Below are 19,638 nucleotides of genomic sequence, written 5' to 3' on the forward strand. Positions count from 1 at the left end.
TGAAAATATAACAACCATGAATACCACGAGAAGCTGTATTTAAACAGACAAACCACAATTAAATACAACTATTGTAGCATAGAGGTCCTCACGACAAAAAAAGGCATAATTGTACATTTCTACTGGCTTAAAATATAGAGCACAGCTGTACTTGTTTTGAGCTTTTTTTTTTAAACTTTTCTTTCCATATTAATGGAACTAGACAAGTTTTATATACAGTATATGAGGTCAGCTATAGTATGTCTCTCTCATAGATGTAGCTTAACATATTATCTGCAGGAAAACTTAAGGGACTCCACCCATCAATAAAAATGCTGTCATGAATTACCCCCCCCCCCCAGTTATTCCAAACCTGCATTCATCTATTTGAAGATTTATACTAAGAAAAATATTTGGAAAATGTTACCAACTGACATTTCTGGGACATCATTTACAACTATTATAAATGGTAATCAAAGGTGCCATAGCAATATTTGCTTTCCTTAATTCCTCAAAATAAATCATTTTGTGTTCAACAAAACACAATACAATAATTTTTCCCATGGTAGTGAATGAATAACAGAAATGCATACAGATTAGGAACAATTTAAGGCTGAGTAAATGATGACAGAATATTGGGTGGAGTATCCCTTTAAATGACTAACCTAGCGAAAAATAGCAAGACAGTCAGTTATAAACGTGGATTATGTGTCGATCAAAGGTTTGTCAACAGTGGCTGTATAGATCAGTTCTCCTCAAGTTCACACAGGTGCGTATTATCACATTATGTTCCACTATAGGCCTACTATTTGTAATATATACGATTTGGTGTTCTGTTTTTAAGTTTCTTTATTTGATATCTGGGTGTTTTTTGGAGAATTAAATCTACAGGGTACTTCTTCATGGTTTTGGTATGTTTATGTTTTAATATGTGTTTCAATTCAAGCCCTGTTTATTAATGCAATATGTTTTTTCAAGCCTCAAACTGTATTAAATAATATTTTTATATTATATACATTTGTTTTTAATACGTTCATGTATTTTTTTTCATTCAGGCATAAATATTTATTTTAATTCTTATTATTTATTTCCCTTTATTATGCCTAGCAGTCCCATTGGGTTGGATGATCTCGTGTTTTGGCTACAAAAGTCAAATTCACAGATTAAATAACAAACACTGTAAAAAAGGGTTTTGCGGTTCAGTTGTTTCAATGTAATTTTTTGAGTTGACCCATATTGCAGTTTCAGAAGTTGTGAGTCCATCTTGAAAATTCCCAAAGCATTTTTACAGTAAATTCTAAAACACCTTTTAATAACACAAATGTATTTTACAGAAAACAATCACAATGCTCATTTGCCTCATTCTGTACGATTGACTTTATTCATAAAAAGATATAAATTCAAGTTGACATATTTTCAATCCTTTTATATTTTTAGATCAATACAAACATACTTTTCTATCAAAAAGTGTCGAAATATCCCATCTGGATTTAACATTCATCAGTCGGTTACTGCTATTATTGCGTCACATTAAAATGTTATCATATTTTTTTACTGCTGATTTTCAAGAACTGTGGAATTTAAAATATTCGCACTGAAACTCGAATCTGCATTTTATCTGAGTCAATATTTTCTTGTGTTTGTTGTGATGGGATATCCCGTCAGAGGGAGTCCCAGTCGTTGCTTTGTTTGTATTTTCGGTTGCTATGGGCGGAGCCTAAAGCTCATTCTCTTTTATTTTTATAATGTCTGTTGACGTCAGAGGACGGAGAGTTCCGCATTCCAGAGTCACAGTGATACTTAAAGCGCGCTGATGCAACGCAAACAGACAAACGAACTGAACGGACGAACCGACGCGAACTCTAAGCGCACAACCAGTAAGTGTTTTAAATTATTGCTTTTGTGTTGTGATGGTTTTATGACAAATGCAGGCCTTTAACACTGTTAGCAGTTACAGCACGGAATGTGTTGAAGCAGGACGCGATTTATATGTCGAATAATTCTTCGTGTTTGAAAACATCTGTAACATTTGACTCGAATAAGTTTCATCCGGCCTGCAGATGTTTGCTTCGGTTACATAAGGGTGTGGAGATCCATCGGAACAAAAGACAATAACCAATAACGTATTTAATCCGAATTATTGCAGATTTACATGGATCTAGTCTTGCTTTCAGTGAGGGGGTGATATTTGTTCATAATTCCTTAATGTACTACTCTTTTATTATAAGAATATTCACAATATTGAATTATAAACATGGACAATCGTACTGCAGTTTTTTGTAGCTTGCAATATTATTGATATTGATGTAGCTTGATATGTTTTTTTAATCAAACTTACAACGAATAGTTTTAGTGTAAATGATTTCTAATACATGCAGTTTTATAAACTCATATGTTAAACCAAATCTGTGTTAAAACGGTGGGATACTTAACTCACTGAACTGAGTCACATACACAGAATGCATAAATTCATTGAATTGTGGTTAAATGATACAAATGTAGGCTATATTTTTAACAACCACGATTCAGTTTTGATATTGATAAACAAAGATGATCTAAAATCTCAGTGTTGGTATAGATTAGTATCACTTTATTGCAATTCTATGGTGCTGTGGGAATATCTCTGTAAATTATTTTATCTATTTCATTTATCAGTCCATATTTGAAGAACATATACATAGATATGTAGATCACCACTTTGTTAAGAAGAATCTGGCACGATCAGGAAAGACTGGAAACATTGAAACTATAACTCCGTTGCAGGCTGTTTCATTCTTATAGTTTGTAGTTTGTCAGGAAAGAAACATTTGGAGAATTTGCAGCATGTTTGACTATTACATAATCCTGTAATGGGCCTTACAGAACATTCAAAATCTGTTTTGAGTCTCAGTTTTAATGTGCGTAGGTGTTGTTGTGCGCTTGGGAATCTTGAAGTTTTCCTAGAACTTCACATGCACATTTAAAATGTTTATGTTCCTCTCATGGAAACTTCCACGAACTTCCAATTATTCTCTGTGGCTTTCCGTTGTGACATGTAAAGACGTTGACATTTGCTTCTCAGTCTTTGTTTAAATTTTTCCAAAGTAAAAATGTGTATTGTTTAACTTATAGTAGAGGATAGTATTTTTTTTAATGCACACTTCTAGCTGCACTTATTTTGCAGAAACAATAACATCCCCTTCTCTTTTTTTCTGAATCAGTAATGATGCCTGGTCAAATCCCTGATCCCACGGTCACCGCCGGTTCTCTGCCCAGCCTCGGTCCACTGGCTGGTATTTCTGCTACCACTTTAACAGACCAATTCAAACTGGCGGAACTTTACAGCTTCGGCGCTGTTCTGTCACCTCTCATCCTGAACAGACATGGCAAGAGATCGTTCAGCGTCATTAAGAGTGAGGTGAGAACTCGACACAATGTTTATTAATAAAAATACTGAAGATAACAAAGTCTGTCTTTGAAATTAAATCCTTTCTTATTTTATAAGTCTGATTAGAATTAAATAAGCTTATAATAAAAACATGTAATTTGTGTTTTTCAGTAGTTTTGAATTTTATTTTTAGATTAGGACTATCAATTCATTTGTTATTATTTAATAATTATAAATCAATTTTAAATTATAGTATATATCCACTATGCTGAACTTTGATTATTAAAACAAATGTTACATTTCTACAGTGTTAAAAATATAGAAACTATGCTTGAGTTCTGTAAAAATTGTTCTGGTGTTTGTGAATCCTATACAAAGTTTTGACCTGTAAGATTCTTTAACTGTTCAAGAGTGACACCTGGTGGACACAAACGAAATAGTCTTGCATGTCACAGTTTTGTGGAACATCTTGGCGTTGTTTACGAATAGAAACTTTAACTGGACATAAACGAATCATCGCATTTCTAATGATCTGAACATTCTGACCCACAGACAGATGATGATGATGATGATGATAATAATGACGACCGCAAGAAACGAAGGAGAGAAAAAAACAAAGTCGCAGCCGCTCGCTGTCGGAACAGAAAAAAGGAAAGAACAGACTTTCTGCAGAAGGTGAGCAGAATAAAATATTTAAATTACAATAAAATGTAACAAGTTCACTTACGTTTAGAGTTTACAATAGAGGAAGAACATGAATTACTCTTTATAACTATGTATCTGGGACTACATATAATACTTGGACTTTAATAAAAAGTTGTCCCCTCCAGAGACATTTTAAGTTTGCTGTAGTTTTTTGGAAGACTTTAAAATATAGACTTTCATTAAGAGGTCAGGCTACACTGTAAAATAAATGTTCGATGACGCAATTTAACCAAACACTCCATGTTGTCCCATTAGGAGTCTGAACGGCTGGAGATGTTGAACTCGGATCTGAAGTCTCAGATTGAGGATCTGAAATCGGAGAAGCAACAGCTCGTTGTGATGCTCAACCACCATCGACCCACATGCATCGTCCGCACTGACAGCGTAAAAACTCCCGAGAGCGACGAGCACGTCTCGAGTCACTTTAAACAGCAGTCTGACTGAACCGACCCTAAACAGCTGGGAGAGAGAGAGAGAGAGAGAGAGAGAAGTCACCGAAGATCACGTGTCTAGAAGCAGAACTGTAGCCGTCTGTATCGCGTGCCGAGACGTTTGTACAGCCACAGATGAGGAGGAACAAACTGAGTATGAAACTATTATCAGACCACGACGACGTCTATTGCTCTGCAAACTTTGGGTCTGAAGGTTTGGGTAAAGCATGCAAGGGATGATCGGCGCGCGCGTGGGAACGGGAATGGATTTGCTCATCTGCTGTATGGACGCGAATTTCCCTGACAAGATTTTGACACTTCTGACATAAATCTGCTCGATAGCAGATCGTTCGTACTGTTGAGAAACAAGTGAAGCATATTTCAGTTAAACGGAATGTAAAAAAAATAACTTGACATTTATGCCAAATTCTCAAAAGTGCCGCCAGATGGCGCTGCCTGATAAACCCCATTGCTCCTGATGCTGGCGTCTCAATGGACTTCTTGTTTACAGTTGTTCGTATTAATACATTCAGTTGTATTCTGAACTCTTGTGTTTTTTGTTATTCACATGGTGTTGTAAATGTTATATGTTTTTTGTATTCTTGTGCACGTCTGTTGAACAGGCACTTTTGTTACCTATGTGTCATCGTTGCATCAAAATAAAACCTATTTTTAAAATACATCATTTGAATACTCATCGCTTTTTTACAATTATTGTGACCGCTTCAGTCACAATAACCACAGATTGCGGCAGAGGAGGAGAAATAAAAATGGCAAGATCAGATTTGACCAGAAAAAGCTTTATGTCACTGAATTATTAGTTTTCTTGCTTAAAGGGACAGTACAGCAAAAATCTGTCATCGTTTATTATTAGGCTACACGGCTCGTTGGAATGCTAGATTCCGATTAGCCAGTTTTTGCAGGTTCGTAAGGCCCTTTAACCTGACGTCACGCAACTTCCGTTCTGCCGCAAAGCAGTGTAACGTTACTTCCGCTTGCGTCTCAGAATGGAGTTTAAATACGGCTCGATTATGTACAAACATGTTTCAGACAAATTTTCGCTTACGACAAGATCAACGGTATAAATAAAAAATACAAGTTCATCGTTGAACAGTGTTTGTTTATAAAGGTAAGTGTTTTGTTTTTGTGTTAGCGACGGTACTTGAATAAGTGTTCCGTCAGTTTTTTTCAGTGCTGTTAAATTCCAGCGCGGCGGCAAAACGGAAGTTGTTTCTTATTGTTGGTTGCAGGGCGGTTGTTATGATAACTGCTTTGCGAAAAGGCGGAAGATATGTTACATCATTGTGAAAGCAGCAAATTATTTTGACAGGTTTTTTTGTAAAATTAAATATAAACATGTCTTTTAATAACACATGACATTATATTTATTTATGATTATTGCCTGTTCGTGACATTTGCATGTCGTAAAACTGAAAGTAAGCGGCTTTTCCTCGCTGAAGATCTGCAAATGCATCAAATGATGCTTCGCGTCGGGTCCTTAACACAGTTGGGGCTTATTTCAGCGATAACAACTGGCTTCCCTTTATATTATGCCTTACTTAAACCTCATGTTAGAATCTATACATGACTCTTCTGTGGAACACAAAAGAAGATGTTTTGAGAAATGTCTCAGTGGTTTTGTATTCATACAATGGAAGTCAATGGGAGCCAGTGTTGTTTGGTCTACTTTTGTGTTCTGCAGAAGAATGTCTCATGAAGGTGTTTAAATGATGAGATGATTTTGGTGAACTATCCCTTTAAGAATGTAGTCCTGTTTTGCACTAGTATACAGTGGCTATAACATTTAAAAAATCATAAATGTCTCCACATTATATAGCAAAAGATGTACATCTGCATTAACATAACATTAAACGTGCGACAACCAGAAGATGTCAAAGCACAGTATAGAACTATATCTATTATGTTGTCTTCTAAATCCAACCACACATTTATATGAAATGTCCAGCTTGAAATGTCCAATGCAGTGACATTTTGTATGTGTGAAAGCGTCCAACTTTTTGTGTGAATTCTTATCTTTATAATTATACACTTAGCAGCAGACCTGAGTGGGCTGTTGTTGTTTTTTCATCTTCTGTCTTTAGTACTTTTTGTCACGTCAGCTTTGGGCAGATCAGGTCTGGTTGGAGTTTCAAAGCTGCTTTGATCAAATGTCTGACCTTCTGCTCAGCAGTTCCAGCCTCTTAAAAATGCGCCTTTTTGGCAGAACATGTTTCTGATGTGGGCGGTTGTCAGAATCTGCTCCTCACCCTGTTTCTCTAAGCGCATGCGGGGGAAAAAAAACGCTGGTTTGGTGCCATTGAGTGCTGCCTCGAAAACTGTTTGATTTCAACAGGCAGATCGGAACACAAACAGCTCACGCTGAAATCCCTCGCGAGACCACCGCAGTGGCCAGAGAACAACAGTTCTCAGATGAGATCGATGATTCATGGTGTTGTTTTAGCTATCAATATTTCAGTGTATCAATATTGCCTTATATCAGTATGTCTGTGTCTCAGCACTCAGTTTTGGGATTCTTTGTATTTGTATCTCAGTTCATAGAGCACCGTGTTCTTGATTGAAAGGTCGGGGGGTGATTCCCAGAGACAAAACACATACTGATAAAATATCTTCCTTGAATGTAAAGTAGGACACTTTGGATAGAAATCATGAAATATCAAATGCATAAATGTAAATCTTTAGTTTCTTTTCTAAATTTCATTTTTTCAGTAATCCTCTTAGTCCAGAAGATATTTACTTGTTTTCATTTCTGGGAAAGTGAAATGTTTTCTTTTCTTTTTCCAAATTGTTTTTTCTAAGAAATCAGATAAAGGTTAGCAGATTACGGCAGAAGGTCTGAGCTAGTTTGGCTGGGTCCTGGCGGGAGGCTAGGGGGATTTCTCTCCACATTTTTCTTTGGCCCCTCCAAAAATATTAAGCAATTAAAAAATTAAAAAGTACTTGAAAATTGTATAAAAATCAAATTTAGAAAAAATGAAATACTTAAATAGTTGTTTGTATTATATTTATATATATTATTTGTACAATGAATATGAATATCTGACCAACCAGAATACGGGATTGTCCCCCAGTCCAGCCAGCCTACCGGGCCTGGTTCAGACTTGATTCCAGTAATGAACATGAAATGTTGTGTGGTTGTAATAATTAACATTTTCTGTGGTAATTCCTGCTGAAGAATGAGTAAGAATTCAGCTGTGATATTGGACTGATATATTGAGGGATCTCACATGCAGTCTGACTCAGAGTATTCGTGAACACTTACATTCAGAGGATCACCTGTGAGTTTCATGATAAACTAAAGCTCTTCGTTAGTCAGGGTAAATGCCATGTTTGAATGACGCAAGACAGTCTTCAACTGGTGCTTATCATAAAATATCAGAATGACCTAGAATCCCAAACATATTATACTTGTACAAATCACATTCCCACACTCATTTGCACCATAAAACCTGACATAACCTATGTAAAATACTGTATATACTAAACAAAGAAAATAATCAAACATTGAAATGTTCAAGTTAAGTTGCATTTGATTTAAGTTAGAGGATTTTTATTATGTTCAAAATGTAGAAACGTCCACTTTTCACAATGAACCCTCTTTCTGACGTTAAGTCCAGTAATGTGCAGCGATGTTTGGGAAAGTCACTCGCATCTTTACCGGACAAAACTTTTTACCGTTTACCGTTTAACACCTTAACTCGTAATCTTCTGAAGTCGTTGCAGATGTTGGACAGTGTGTATGAGTAAGATGCAAAGCCACAGAAATGTGAATGGATATTTTTCTATTGTGTTGCGTTTACTGGATATTCCACCTACACGCGCGCCTCAAAGATCACTCAGTGCGTGTCCTTGTAGCCTTGTGCTGATTCTGGTGATTTACGCAGATGCTGATGAAGTGTGCTGTTTTGAATCTATTCCGGCATCTCTGTTTGAGCCCGTCTAATAAAAACGCAAGCAGAATTAAAAAAGCAGCACACATTTAGAGCTGGGCTTTTTCCTGTTATACTTCGTCTTAGTATCAAACACTTTAAACGAAGTGAATTTTGGTGATGCTCTAGGCGGTTGCTAAGGTGTTCAGAGTGGTTGGTTGGATGCTGCTGGATGGTTGAATAAACTAAATTCTGGCTCATAGATCTGGCTGTAGTCCCTACTTAAATGTAAGTCTAAAGGATTTGTGTTTGTTTGATCAAATACAAAAGTAATAGTCAAAGGGTTTTTGGACTGGTTTATGTCCACGGGTCGATGCTGATGTTTGATGCTGAGGGTTGACTCAAAATTTGAGCCATTGCATTAGTGACGCTTGACTTTCTGAAAGCATTGTCAACTTCTTTGGCAATAGAATATAAATATCCTAAGACAGCTTTTGTTCACGTTTCTGCATCATGGTGATTTTGGGGAAATATCTCTGGGTAAATCTCACAGTGTAATGTTTTCATTGCTTGGCACCAGGGGTGATTTGCATTGCTGACAGTAAACGCGCTGTTTTTGGCGCCACTGGTTTGCCAGCGGGCTTCTGGTGGGAGATCTGTCATCGACAGCATTTATGAAAATCTGTTGCTTAAAAAAATCTGGCAGGGTACATCTTATGGTAATGCGGAGGGTGATGTCAGATGGAATTTTTTTAAACATAAGTAATGGTATAGTATATTAGTGAACACCTGCTGAAATACTCCAGATCAGAAGGGAAAGCACCTGCCTGCCTCCCTCTCGCTCTCGCTCTCTCTTTCTTGCTCTTTCTCTCCGTCTCTCTCGAAGTCTCTGTCAATTTAAATATGTTTACATTTTGTGTGCTTTGATGACATGACAAAAAGTATTCATTTATATTTCCAAAGCAGTGCAGAATGAAATAAATATACAAAATAATGGAAAGTGTTATTGTGGTAAACCACGAGGCTAAATGCGCCAGTAATAGTGCTATTTTTAGTCTTGTTTGATTTTTTTCTTTATTTTGAGCAACTTTAAACACTGTAATTGATAATTGAAAATTTTTATATTGTATTGTATTTCACTAATACAACTAAAGTGATACCCAAAAATTAAAATTCAGTCATTAGTTACTCACCCTATGATTGTTCCAAACCTTTAAAAATGTCTTTGTTCTGCTATACACAGAGAAAGATATTTGAAAGAATGTGAGTAAACAAACATCTCATCACATATAGGAAAATAATTGCTATGGGAGTCAATAAGGTAAGATTTCTGTTTCTGTTCTGACATTCTTCCAAATATCTTCCTTTGTGTTTAGCAGAACAAAGAAATGTATACAGGTTTGGAACAATCTGAGTGTGAGTAAATGATGACAGAATTTTCATTTTTGGTTGAACTATCCCTTTAACATTTATAAATGTTTAAGTGTGCATCTTTTGTGTTCAAATTCTTATTGGGTCCAAAGTGATGCTCTGTTATTGTTTCTGTCCCATTTCTTAAGATTCATCACCTCTACTGCGAACGAGAGACTTTATGCAAAGTTTCCAGGAACCATGTGACTTCCAGTCTAGTGCTGTAGAGGTTTTCTATCTAAGACCACATCACACGTCGCTAATTAGGCAGTGTGTGAGAGAGCAAGAGAGAGAGAGGGTGAAGCAGAGCAAGAAAGAGTGCGAGCTGCAGTGTCTACGCATTCGCCAGTGGACCGTGATCACTTCACATCTCTCCTCTGAGCACATGTACTCTCGCTCGCCCTGAGACGGAGAGAGAGGGAGAGACAGACAGACATACTGAAAGAGACGCTGACAGAAGACAGACTCTGAAGGAGGTCAAAGGTTTCTTGGGGACTGAAGTGGCATGGCTCAGGGTTCTGACAATAACGACTCCAGCTACACCAAATCTCCTTCGCCAGGCAATAAACAGGTAAGAGAACCGTCAACCGGCACCAGAAGACATTATGTCTTCATCTACATAGACACACACTTCACCAATACAGGAAATAAGTTTTGTGAAAGTACAAGATTTTTTTTTAATGCAATTTGAAACATGATGCAACATGCACATGTCTAACAAGAGCGTTCATAACTTATACGACTTTTGCATTTGACATTATAATCTGAACACCTAGTGCTCTTCATTCCACTTATTTAACTGTACATCACACTTGAATTTCAAACTCATGGCTGCATAAAAAACGACGCATGTCAATGGGTTTGTGCAAGCGTGTGTGTGAATGTGTGTGAGATTATGATTCACACGTGTCTCAGAGAGGTTGCCGAGAACAAGTCGCACGAGAGAGGCTGTGTAACATTACTTGACTAAGAACTAGATTTGCTTTAGAGATGCAAGAAATATCGTTCATCGGCAGCGTGCTGTGAGTTAGACGGCGCGAGAGAACGTTAGTGGTTGTGAAAGTGTCGTTAGGATGGCACGAGGCCAGGAGGACTATAGGTGATATGAGCAATGCTCACATCCTCTCCAACCTCACTGGACGAGACAAAAAAACACGCAGAGGATGATATCTAGCCAGAACAGCACTGTCAATCTTTCTTGCCTCTCTTTTAGATGCAGATCTGTTGTAAAGAAAACAAGCACAGTTTGACAGCAGTGCAAGTGTCTTAGGTTTCAATGATAAAACCATAGGCTTAGTGTGTACATTTAAAGAAGACTGAGGCTGATTTTTAAATGTTAGCAGAATGTGATAAACTATGCTAGGACACCCGAGTGAATTTGAAAGGATCTTACATCCTTCGCTACAAACCACATTGACATAAGCTAAAATGAACCGTAAATACTTATGAGACTGAAACTGATCTTGCAAACAAAAGCAACATGTTAACTTGGGATATGCTCTGTGCTTATGTGACAATCCTGTCATAAATCTTATATATGTGAATTTCATAGCATAACCTAATCTGAAACCTTTCATAAACATGCATGGATTCATGTGCACACAAACGCACACTCGCACCCACACACACTCTGATCTAGAGGGTCTCTCTCATTGTGGGGAATTTGTCATACGGAAAAAGTCTGATTCTTGTGGGTTCAATAGAGGGCGTCATCACACTCAGCTGGGGCTGTTGGGCTTGTGGGAAAACACTGCTCTGCATCTTTTGAAATGTCACATCTTTTATCTTCTTTAATGTGCATGTGATAAACAGGCAGTCATGGCACCTTCCAACCAAAGTGCAAGAGAAAGTAACTTCTCATTAAATGTTATAAATTTATGTCAAGTATTAATAAAATTGGACCTTATTGATTTCGTTATATGCTGATATAATCTCTGTTCCTCTATATATACTGTGTATATATATATATATATATATATATATATATATACAGACTATTTATTAAAAGGTGATACCTTGTTTGGTCTCTAATACTACTTACGGGTGACATCACCATGACCAGGTGTGCAGGAAACATATAGCATATAACTCTTCATTTATTGTTTTAGACGTGTGCAGGAAGAGCACCTGTCTAACATCATTTAAATATAGAAGTAATAGAGGTTACATCACTTTAAGCACATCAAATAAGTCATAAATATACAAATACCATTTCATACTGATGTCCAGTTTATCCAGTTTTTCCAGTTGCTCATGAACTCGTGTGCTGGTTTTCAGGGTTCCTCGGATGACGTGAGGAAAGTGATGAGGAGAGAAAAGAACCGTATCGCGGCGCAGAAGAGCCGGATGAGACAAACTCAGAAAGCAGACAATCTGCATTTGGTGAGCGCTTCATTTGAACATTTACCATAGATTATACAATTATTAAAACCGTTTAATGCCCAGGTAGTTTCAGTCAGTTTGATCAACGTTTGAAATTAACTGACGAAAAGTCATTTTCACCTGTCTGATCAAAATTGCGCTGCAAACATGAATAATAGCTTTTACTTAGCAGATGACAATGGTATAAGCGGGATAATCCATGGCTAGCCATGCATTAAAGGGTTTTAATGCACTTCGTGGATGCAACCACCCTCCGCTTCGCATCGCGTGGTTCTTGGCCTCCATGCTAACTGTGGATTATCCCTTGCTTATGTTCCACACAATTTATGACCCTTGTGTTTAATACAAGACACTCAGTAAAGAGTGTGGAGGTGTGACATAAATGTAGATTGTAGAGGTAAAGTAGTCTGGATTTGGGTACATTTGATGAGAAATTCAAATTGCGATCTTCAATAACATTGATTTGCAGACTTGACAAATCTGAGCTCAGTTTGAGACATTATTGACATCTCTTCTAAATCTCTGATGACAGAGACATTTCTGGCCTTTTCTCAGTAGAAATATCTGAGACGCAGAAGAATCCATCTTTAGTATTAACAACCAAACACAAAAACAGTAAAGACTCGAATGAAAACAAACAAACAAGGCTTAAAAGAGAACGCGTGTTTCATGTGTCCAGCTGTGATACAGGCTTGATTCTGATCTGCTTTGACTGTATTTACATGAAGCCGTGCTTGACCATGTGGTGATGCGTCACGGCTTCTGTCGTGTTTCACACTTGTCATGGCTCTGGTCTTGTTTGCTTCAGATTCTGGCATTAATTACAACGCGTGGGTGAAACGCTCGGCTGAATCGAGCGGCCGCGCACCTAAAGAAAACTCTGTTTCTTCTCCGTTACTGTTCTGCAAACAATCCTGATTTCGCTGTGACTTATTCTGTGTGCGCCTGTTGTGTGTTTTTCGTGAGATGGAGAGTTGGAGCACAAGCCTGTCTAACAGTCATCAAACCGCTTGGACTGCAATTGGCCCTTAGTCAAAGTCAAAACGCTCTACCAGTTTCATTCACCATCTCTCTCTCGGTCTCCCTGTTTGTTATATGGGTGTTTCCCTCTGTTATTACTCATGTGCTTTCATTCCATCTGAAGGTTCTGCTCCTCAGCATCTTTTATCATGAGGCAACAGAACGGACTAAAGGCCTAGTTCACACTACAGTCAAATCAAACCTTTTTGTATATATGGCATTGCATTGCATAAACCTGAAGTATGTTTTAACTATGTACTTGTAAGTGTACTATAGTACACTAGTGATTTGTACTACTTGGGACTTGAGTATTTTTAGTTTATGAAGGTACACTTTTAAGTATACTCAAAGTAGAACTTTTTGAGTACATACGTTTGCAACTAGGATTTTTTTGTACTGCAAGTATACTATAAGTGAATTATATATTGATAGTACCGATTCAATACTTGTAGCACATTTTTAGTGTATGAAAGTACACTTTGAAGTATACTCTCTACTAGACTACTAGTTTAATAGTTTTTATGTTGCAAGGATAGTTGTAAGTCTTCTTTAAGTAAACTTAAAGCGGAGGTAACACACACAGTATCTACCAATCGAAATCTTTAGTACCTATGGAGTAGTATTGCATACTTCGTTCGTATCTTCAAAGAGTATTTAGTTTGATCTAATTTATAAAAGACAGATACAGCTGTACGATGTTTTAAGAAAACAGGCGAGCTCCTCGAGGCGTGCGGGATGGGAGGGGAACTACAGCATGAGCACACAATACAACATCGCATAATCCCTGCATAGTGGTTGATTCACTATAAATTCATGTTGTTTACATAATGCCCTTACGCGCCGATTGGCGACTAAAATTCACTTACCGCAAGCAATTCATGTGTAGCATCTCTTAGTGCTGGTACCGCTCCATCTATCAGTTTTAAATGATCTCTAAATCCATCGTTATATCAACGATTTATTTAACATTCCTCGCCGAAATGCAGTGAACTAACAAAACCTGAACTTCAGTATAACGAACGAAGGGCATTGATGGGAGGAGTCTCGCTGGTTGACGCGTGGGCCTGCTCCTTTTCTTGCTCTTGTTCTTTGACGTGTGGGCGTGCTTTTACGGGAGAATTGTCCAATAAGGGACTATGAAAAGTTGTTATGTAAGGGAATTTTACGTTCGAAAAAAACTTTCCGAAACCTATACGAAACCAAGGAGGGTGGTTCGAGCACAGAAACGCTATGTGATACGTCCAACTTGTAATTTGACAAATTTATAGTTTACTATTTATTTGACTATTTACGTGTTATTTTTTTATACTACAAAATATAATATATACTAATACTAGTCTTATACTTGAAATATATTTCTAAGTGTACACACAACTAGAAGCCAAATATGCACAGAGTACTTTATTTTAAAGACTGAGTACAAGTAAAGGCCAAATATACTTCTGACAGTATGAGTCAAGTGCACTTATTTGTCATTTTAAGTGTTGCACTTAAAATGTAAATTGCAAGTAACCTTTCTTATTTTTTGGTTAAAAGAACAATACTACTGGCACACTTCAATCATTTTCTTTGAGAATGAGTTCTAGTCTAATTTACAAAGAAAACAATTCAAAATGAACATACTGTATTAGTCATTTTCTCAGGAAGACAGAGGTCTGATTATTAGCTTGTGGACTGTCTCGCTCTCCTTACATTTCCCCGCAACACTTCTGAGTATCAGTTATCTGATAAATCACACACACACTGACCTCCTCCGACTTCCCCTGAATTCATCAGGTTAAACGCAAAGTGGGAGATTCTCCCCAACAGCCACACACCACTTACCAGGAACCGCATATCAATTTATTTTTGAGGTTGTGTAGCTTTTCAGAAATGTGCATGTGGGTCGGACGTCAGTAGATGTGGAAAGGTTATAACTTGTTTGTGTAGAGCTCAGAGGTTCTCAGGCCTGTTCGGGTGGAAGTTCACTCAGTAAAACAGTAAAACAAAACATGCTATAATTCACCCCTAAACTAAAAATTCTGTCATGATTTATTCACCCACGTCTCATTAAAAAAACTGTATATGACTTATTTTTCTGTGGAACACAAAATAAGATATTATGAGAAATGTCTCTGCAAGTTGTGGAAGTCAATGGGGGTCAATGATATCATTGTTTTGCAGAAGAAAGAAAGTACGTTCAGATTTAGAATCCTCATGTTGATCTGCATCGTGTTGATATGAAATATTTGGCCTACATAAAGTCAATGAGAGGTAGTCTGCTGGCTCTGTGTGAGTTTGGTGTAATTTGCGGTTTCGCTCATCACGACTATACTTGATAAACAGGAAGCTGAAATTTCCCTGCGTATGACACGTTTCCTGTAGTGTCTTCTTGTGCTGTGCTTGAGGCCTGCCTGAGAAACGTGGGTTGTCGAGGGGAGTGTTCAGCTGTCATTTCTGGTAAGGTGTATCGCTTTGAGTTGTGGGCAGATAAAGTTGAATGACGCTTGTCAGAGGGGTTTTACCCTGGTGTGACTGGAAGGCAGTGAAGCATAGCGGAGGTGAAGCTTGCAGAATAGTGACGTCTTAGAGCGGGAACCATCATGAGCACTTTACCATGTAAACAATCTGTAGCAAAAACAGTATAGCGGGGTAACGGTATATGCAGTAATACATCAAAACTGTTATATTTATGCATCTCTTTGTAGTTCTGTTTTAATACAAAAGCGAGTAAAATATTTATATTTTGGGGTTAATTTAACTCACGGTTGGGTTTGTTCCTTTTTTAAACTCTACTTTAGATTAGAGTGCAGGTTTTCAAGATCCTGATATTTTATCTTACTCATTTGATTTGTGCATTTCTTTCTTATCCGACTCTTTTTATCCAAACCAACTTACTGTGCATTCAAGCTATACATTATTATCAGTATGTGTGATCCCTTGTATTCAAACTTTTGCATTGACATCACAATTCCTATGAAAAATAATGTACATATCTATTTAGGCAATTAGGCTATACCTCTTAATAGTATGGAGCGTAATATATGTGCATTTGTTCAAAAATGTGTCAGTCAGGTTAAGATGTACCTGCTCCAGTTCACTCAGCATCACTGACGTGTTTCTGGTTCTGTTTGTGTTGCAGGAGAGTGAGGGTCTGGAGAAAGAAAATGCAGCGCTCAGGAAAGAGGTGAAGAGACTCACAGAGGAGGCCAAATATCTGACCACGGTCCTGAGCAACCACGAGCCGCTGTGCACGGGCTTGAGCGGCGCGTCCACAGAGCTGCTGTACGGCGCGCATCACGGCGCGTTCCACCAGCACATCAGCGTGCCGCACTACCCGCTCTGACCGACAGAGGCCGCACGAGTTCCGCACGGAATTTGCCTGTGAATGGCAGTCAATGAACTTTGTTTGAGTCATAAACGGCGTAAATAGTCATTGCAGTGATGTAAAAAGGTGCAAACTGGGAAATGACTATTAGAGAAACGAAGCAAAAGCCTGCTAATGTAACGATTTCGGTGATAATAAGATTATCGTTTTTTCTATTATTATTTCTTTAAATGTGTTAAAAGTTGACCTCAGTAAACGTATATATATTTAATTATTATTTGTCATAAAGCTGCAATCCGCATCTTTTGCCTTTCTTTATAGCCATCTCTGTATGAAACAAAAAATTGCAGGTTGCTTAATGTAAGCCTGCTTATCTTTACTTGGGTTGAAGTCAAATGATATGTCAAGCTGACCCATGAAATCTGTCTGGACCGCTCAAATTATATATCATTTTTATATTTCATTTCAATGGTCTTTATCAATAACCATGTTTTTTATTCATCTTAACAAAAAAGTTACAGATTGCAGCTTTAAACAATCCCTTCATGATACAAAACTAAGACAATCTTTAAGTACAAATAACATGTCTGTTAAGTGCAAACATGTTTCTATTTGTATTCTGCGACGTAGACTATATACTTGCAAAAGGTGCATATCAATGACACGATGAATGTTTAAAATTTAGATTTCATTAGATGCCAGTCTGCTGATTCATATGGTCCTTTGTTTTATTCTATTTCTGTGAAATGTTTATGAAATGACTGGATTGGATTGTAAGAAAATTATGTTGGTTATGTATCCTGTTCACGAATTTTACGTGCGAATGTTTTTCTATTAGACTCATTGAAGATGTTGAATTGGTCCAACATTCTGAATGTACTTTATACTGCTGTGTTATATCTCAAATGTGGCGAAAGGAAAAAATTGTATCCTTGATCATCTAAGATCACATGTGAAGAAGTATATTAAATATGTATAATACCCATTTCTTCAGTGGAATGGACTTTTAAAGCCGTCTTTTGATTTATTAGGGTATAAGAACATCTTCTCAAGCTCTTGAATAGGTTATGAAAAAAACATCTGAGTTATGTTTTATGCAAAAAACTGCTTTTAATATAACTGAATTAACCACTTAATAATGTCATTTTAAGGTGGAGCCGTCCAGAGGACAAAAATCCCAGAAGGAAATATATTTAAACACTAGCAAATTGTGCTAATTTGCTTTATAAGTACATGTCTTTGTGTACATCAGTGTGTATTTGGATGCAAGCCACATTCAATTCAAAAATCATATCTAAGTGTTTGCTGCCCCCTGTGTCTGTGACTATCAACTCAAAAATTACAGACCATGTTAATAATAAACTGACTTAACAAACACACAAAACCATAGTAAAACATTTAGGGATAAATAGCATGATTAAGTGAACAACAATTAAACTGCAACTTGTTAAACATGACAATATATAGGATGGGAAACTTAATATGACCGTACATTCTGTAGCCCCTTAAGTGCGAGCCTTCCTCCGGAGAGATCACACTGTAGCAACCTGGAAAAAGTGGGTTTGGTTACAGCAACACTGTCAGAGAGAGAGAGAGAGAGAGAGAGAGAGAGAGAGATTTGCTTGGGCTCAGTGTGTTGGCAGAGGTTTTCAGAGCTCCTTCAGAAATACATGGATTTTTTAAAACTCAAAACAATGGAACTTTTGACAAAATGTGTCATTTCTTATGTATTTTAAAATTCTGTTATTTAGTTTTTTCACCGTAAGTTTACTTTTACATTATTTATACACAATATAGCCTTTTGTGGTAGCCAAGTTTCCTTCTGATGCAGGTAAGACTTTATTTTTTCAGTTTTATTAATATAATCAGTCAATTAATATTAACCCTGAAAGTTTAGCTCTTATAGTCTTAAGATTTGGGTTAGTGGTGCAAATTGTCTTTTAAAATCTTTTAAACCATTTTTAAGTATATTTAAATAAAGTAATATTAAGTATTAAACTGCAGTTTCATAGACTTTCATAAATATGCAATATGGTGATGCAGATGACTGTTGCCATGGTTACAAGCAAACGCTCTTACCAACTTGTATCCAGAGCCATTGAGAGAGAGTCGCGTCAACTCCGTTGACTCCAATAGAACAGTTTTTTCACAGCGATGGCGGTTCATGGAGCCTCTCAAAAGTTCCCGGAAGTTACTAACCAGGCCCGGTTCCTGCCATGTGCAGAAGGGTGGGCTACTATATATCCTGGGTGGGCATTTACCTCAATCACACAGACAGTAAATTGCCACAGAAAAAAAAATTGAGACCATCTCAAAAGTATTTCCTTTTTTCGGAAAATAAACTGCAGAAAACAAAAGAAACATCGTTCCTATTAAAGCAAAAAGCCCCGTGAGGCAGTGGATTTTATAAAAGTTAAGAGCGTTCATTTTACATGCTTAATTTTACAGGCTACGTGCAGTGCGCCTACAATTCCTTTGCACAGTACTTTGCTTCCACCTGTTGCATGCTTCTCTGTAACAAACTAAAGCTGATCTTTGAGTGAAGAGTGTTGCTTTCAGCCAATAGAAAATACAGCAAATTTTGATGGTTTTTTATTCTCATCTCATTGGGTGGGCACGACAGATCTGGGTTCAGCCCCCCTGCCTATACCTAGAGCCAGACCTAACGCTTGGAGCTGCGGCTAAACAGACAAAGTCAATTCATAAATAAAAAAATGAAAGAAATAAAGCATTTAAAGAGAAAACATAACTTTCTGGAACTATGTGAAGGCTCCGTGAATCACGTGACACGCGAATAATTTGAACTTCGTTGGCGCAACTCTCTCTTTCAATGCTCTGCTTGTATCCTATCTTCTGTGGTCACTTAAAGCTACATTTTGGCTAATGACCTGATTAGTGGACAATGATTTAAGGCACTTTCTTGTATTAAAATATACATATTTTTCTCCTAAATTTAAACAGAATAATAATACAAATACTTACTTTTTTACTTTTCGAGCGTTCGTTAATATTGTATTATATTCCTAGGCCTACTTGTATTCTATTCTCAAATCAAAACACTTGAGATTGCGTTAGCAAAAAGCTAACAACAAAAATCATTATGTCACTATAAAATGTTAATTATTTAAAAAAAAATGAAATGCTATAAAT

General features: G+C 37.1%; 2 protein-coding genes and 1 long non-coding RNA gene across 3 annotated transcripts; 2 read left to right on the plus strand and 1 right to left on the minus strand.

Moving 5' to 3' along the window:
• Positions 1–1,741: 1,741 nt before the first annotated feature.
• On the plus strand, positions 1,742–5,164 carry jdp2b (Jun dimerization protein 2b). Its single transcript, XM_056764380.1, has 4 exons — positions 1,742–1,856; positions 3,180–3,376; positions 3,899–4,021; positions 4,307–5,164. Exons 1-4 carry the CDS (start codon positions 1,793–1,795, stop codon positions 4,493–4,495), a joined length of 573 nt encoding a protein of 190 aa, XP_056620358.1. The 5' UTR covers positions 1,742–1,792; the 3' UTR covers positions 4,496–5,164.
• A 4,907-nt stretch (positions 5,165–10,071) lies between these two features.
• Positions 10,072–17,485, plus strand: batf (basic leucine zipper transcription factor, ATF-like). Its single transcript, XM_056765184.1, has 3 exons — positions 10,072–10,350; positions 12,057–12,161; positions 16,303–17,485. Exons 1-3 carry the CDS (start codon positions 10,285–10,287, stop codon positions 16,504–16,506), a joined length of 375 nt encoding a protein of 124 aa, XP_056621162.1. The 5' UTR covers positions 10,072–10,284; the 3' UTR covers positions 16,507–17,485.
• Positions 14,711–19,585, minus strand: LOC130434828 (uncharacterized). The gene is made up of 4 exons (XR_008908724.1): positions 19,471–19,585; positions 17,981–18,065; positions 16,248–16,314; positions 14,711–15,788 (listed from the first exon to the last, which is right to left on the minus strand). It is a non-coding gene; the product is annotated as an uncharacterized LOC130434828 (long non-coding RNA).
• Between the last annotated feature and the right edge of the window lie 53 nt (positions 19,586–19,638).

This window comes from Triplophysa dalaica, chromosome 13 (genome assembly GCF_015846415.1).
Source record: "Triplophysa dalaica isolate WHDGS20190420 chromosome 13, ASM1584641v1, whole genome shotgun sequence".
Lineage (NCBI taxonomy): Eukaryota > Metazoa > Chordata > Actinopteri > Cypriniformes > Nemacheilidae > Triplophysa > Triplophysa dalaica.

Excerpts from the sequence above, each read along its gene's own strand:
- jdp2b (XM_056764380.1), top strand. The coding sequence starts at position 1,793 with ATGCAACGCAAACAGACAAACGAACTGAACGGACGAACCGACGCGAAC. Across the intron at positions 3,377-3,898 it reads TCAGCGTCATTAAGAGTGAG|ACAGATGATGATGATGATGA; the intron begins GTGAGAACTCGA and ends TCTGACCCACAG. Across the intron at positions 4,022-4,306 it reads GAACAGACTTTCTGCAGAAG|GAGTCTGAACGGCTGGAGAT; the intron begins GTGAGCAGAATA and ends TTGTCCCATTAG.
- batf (XM_056765184.1), top strand. The coding sequence starts at position 10,285 with ATGGCTCAGGGTTCTGACAATAACGACTCCAGCTACACCAAATCTCCT. Across the intron at positions 10,351-12,056 it reads CTTCGCCAGGCAATAAACAG|GGTTCCTCGGATGACGTGAG; the intron begins GTAAGAGAACCG and ends GCTGGTTTTCAG. Across the intron at positions 12,162-16,302 it reads AAGCAGACAATCTGCATTTG|GAGAGTGAGGGTCTGGAGAA; the intron begins GTGAGCGCTTCA and ends TTTGTGTTGCAG.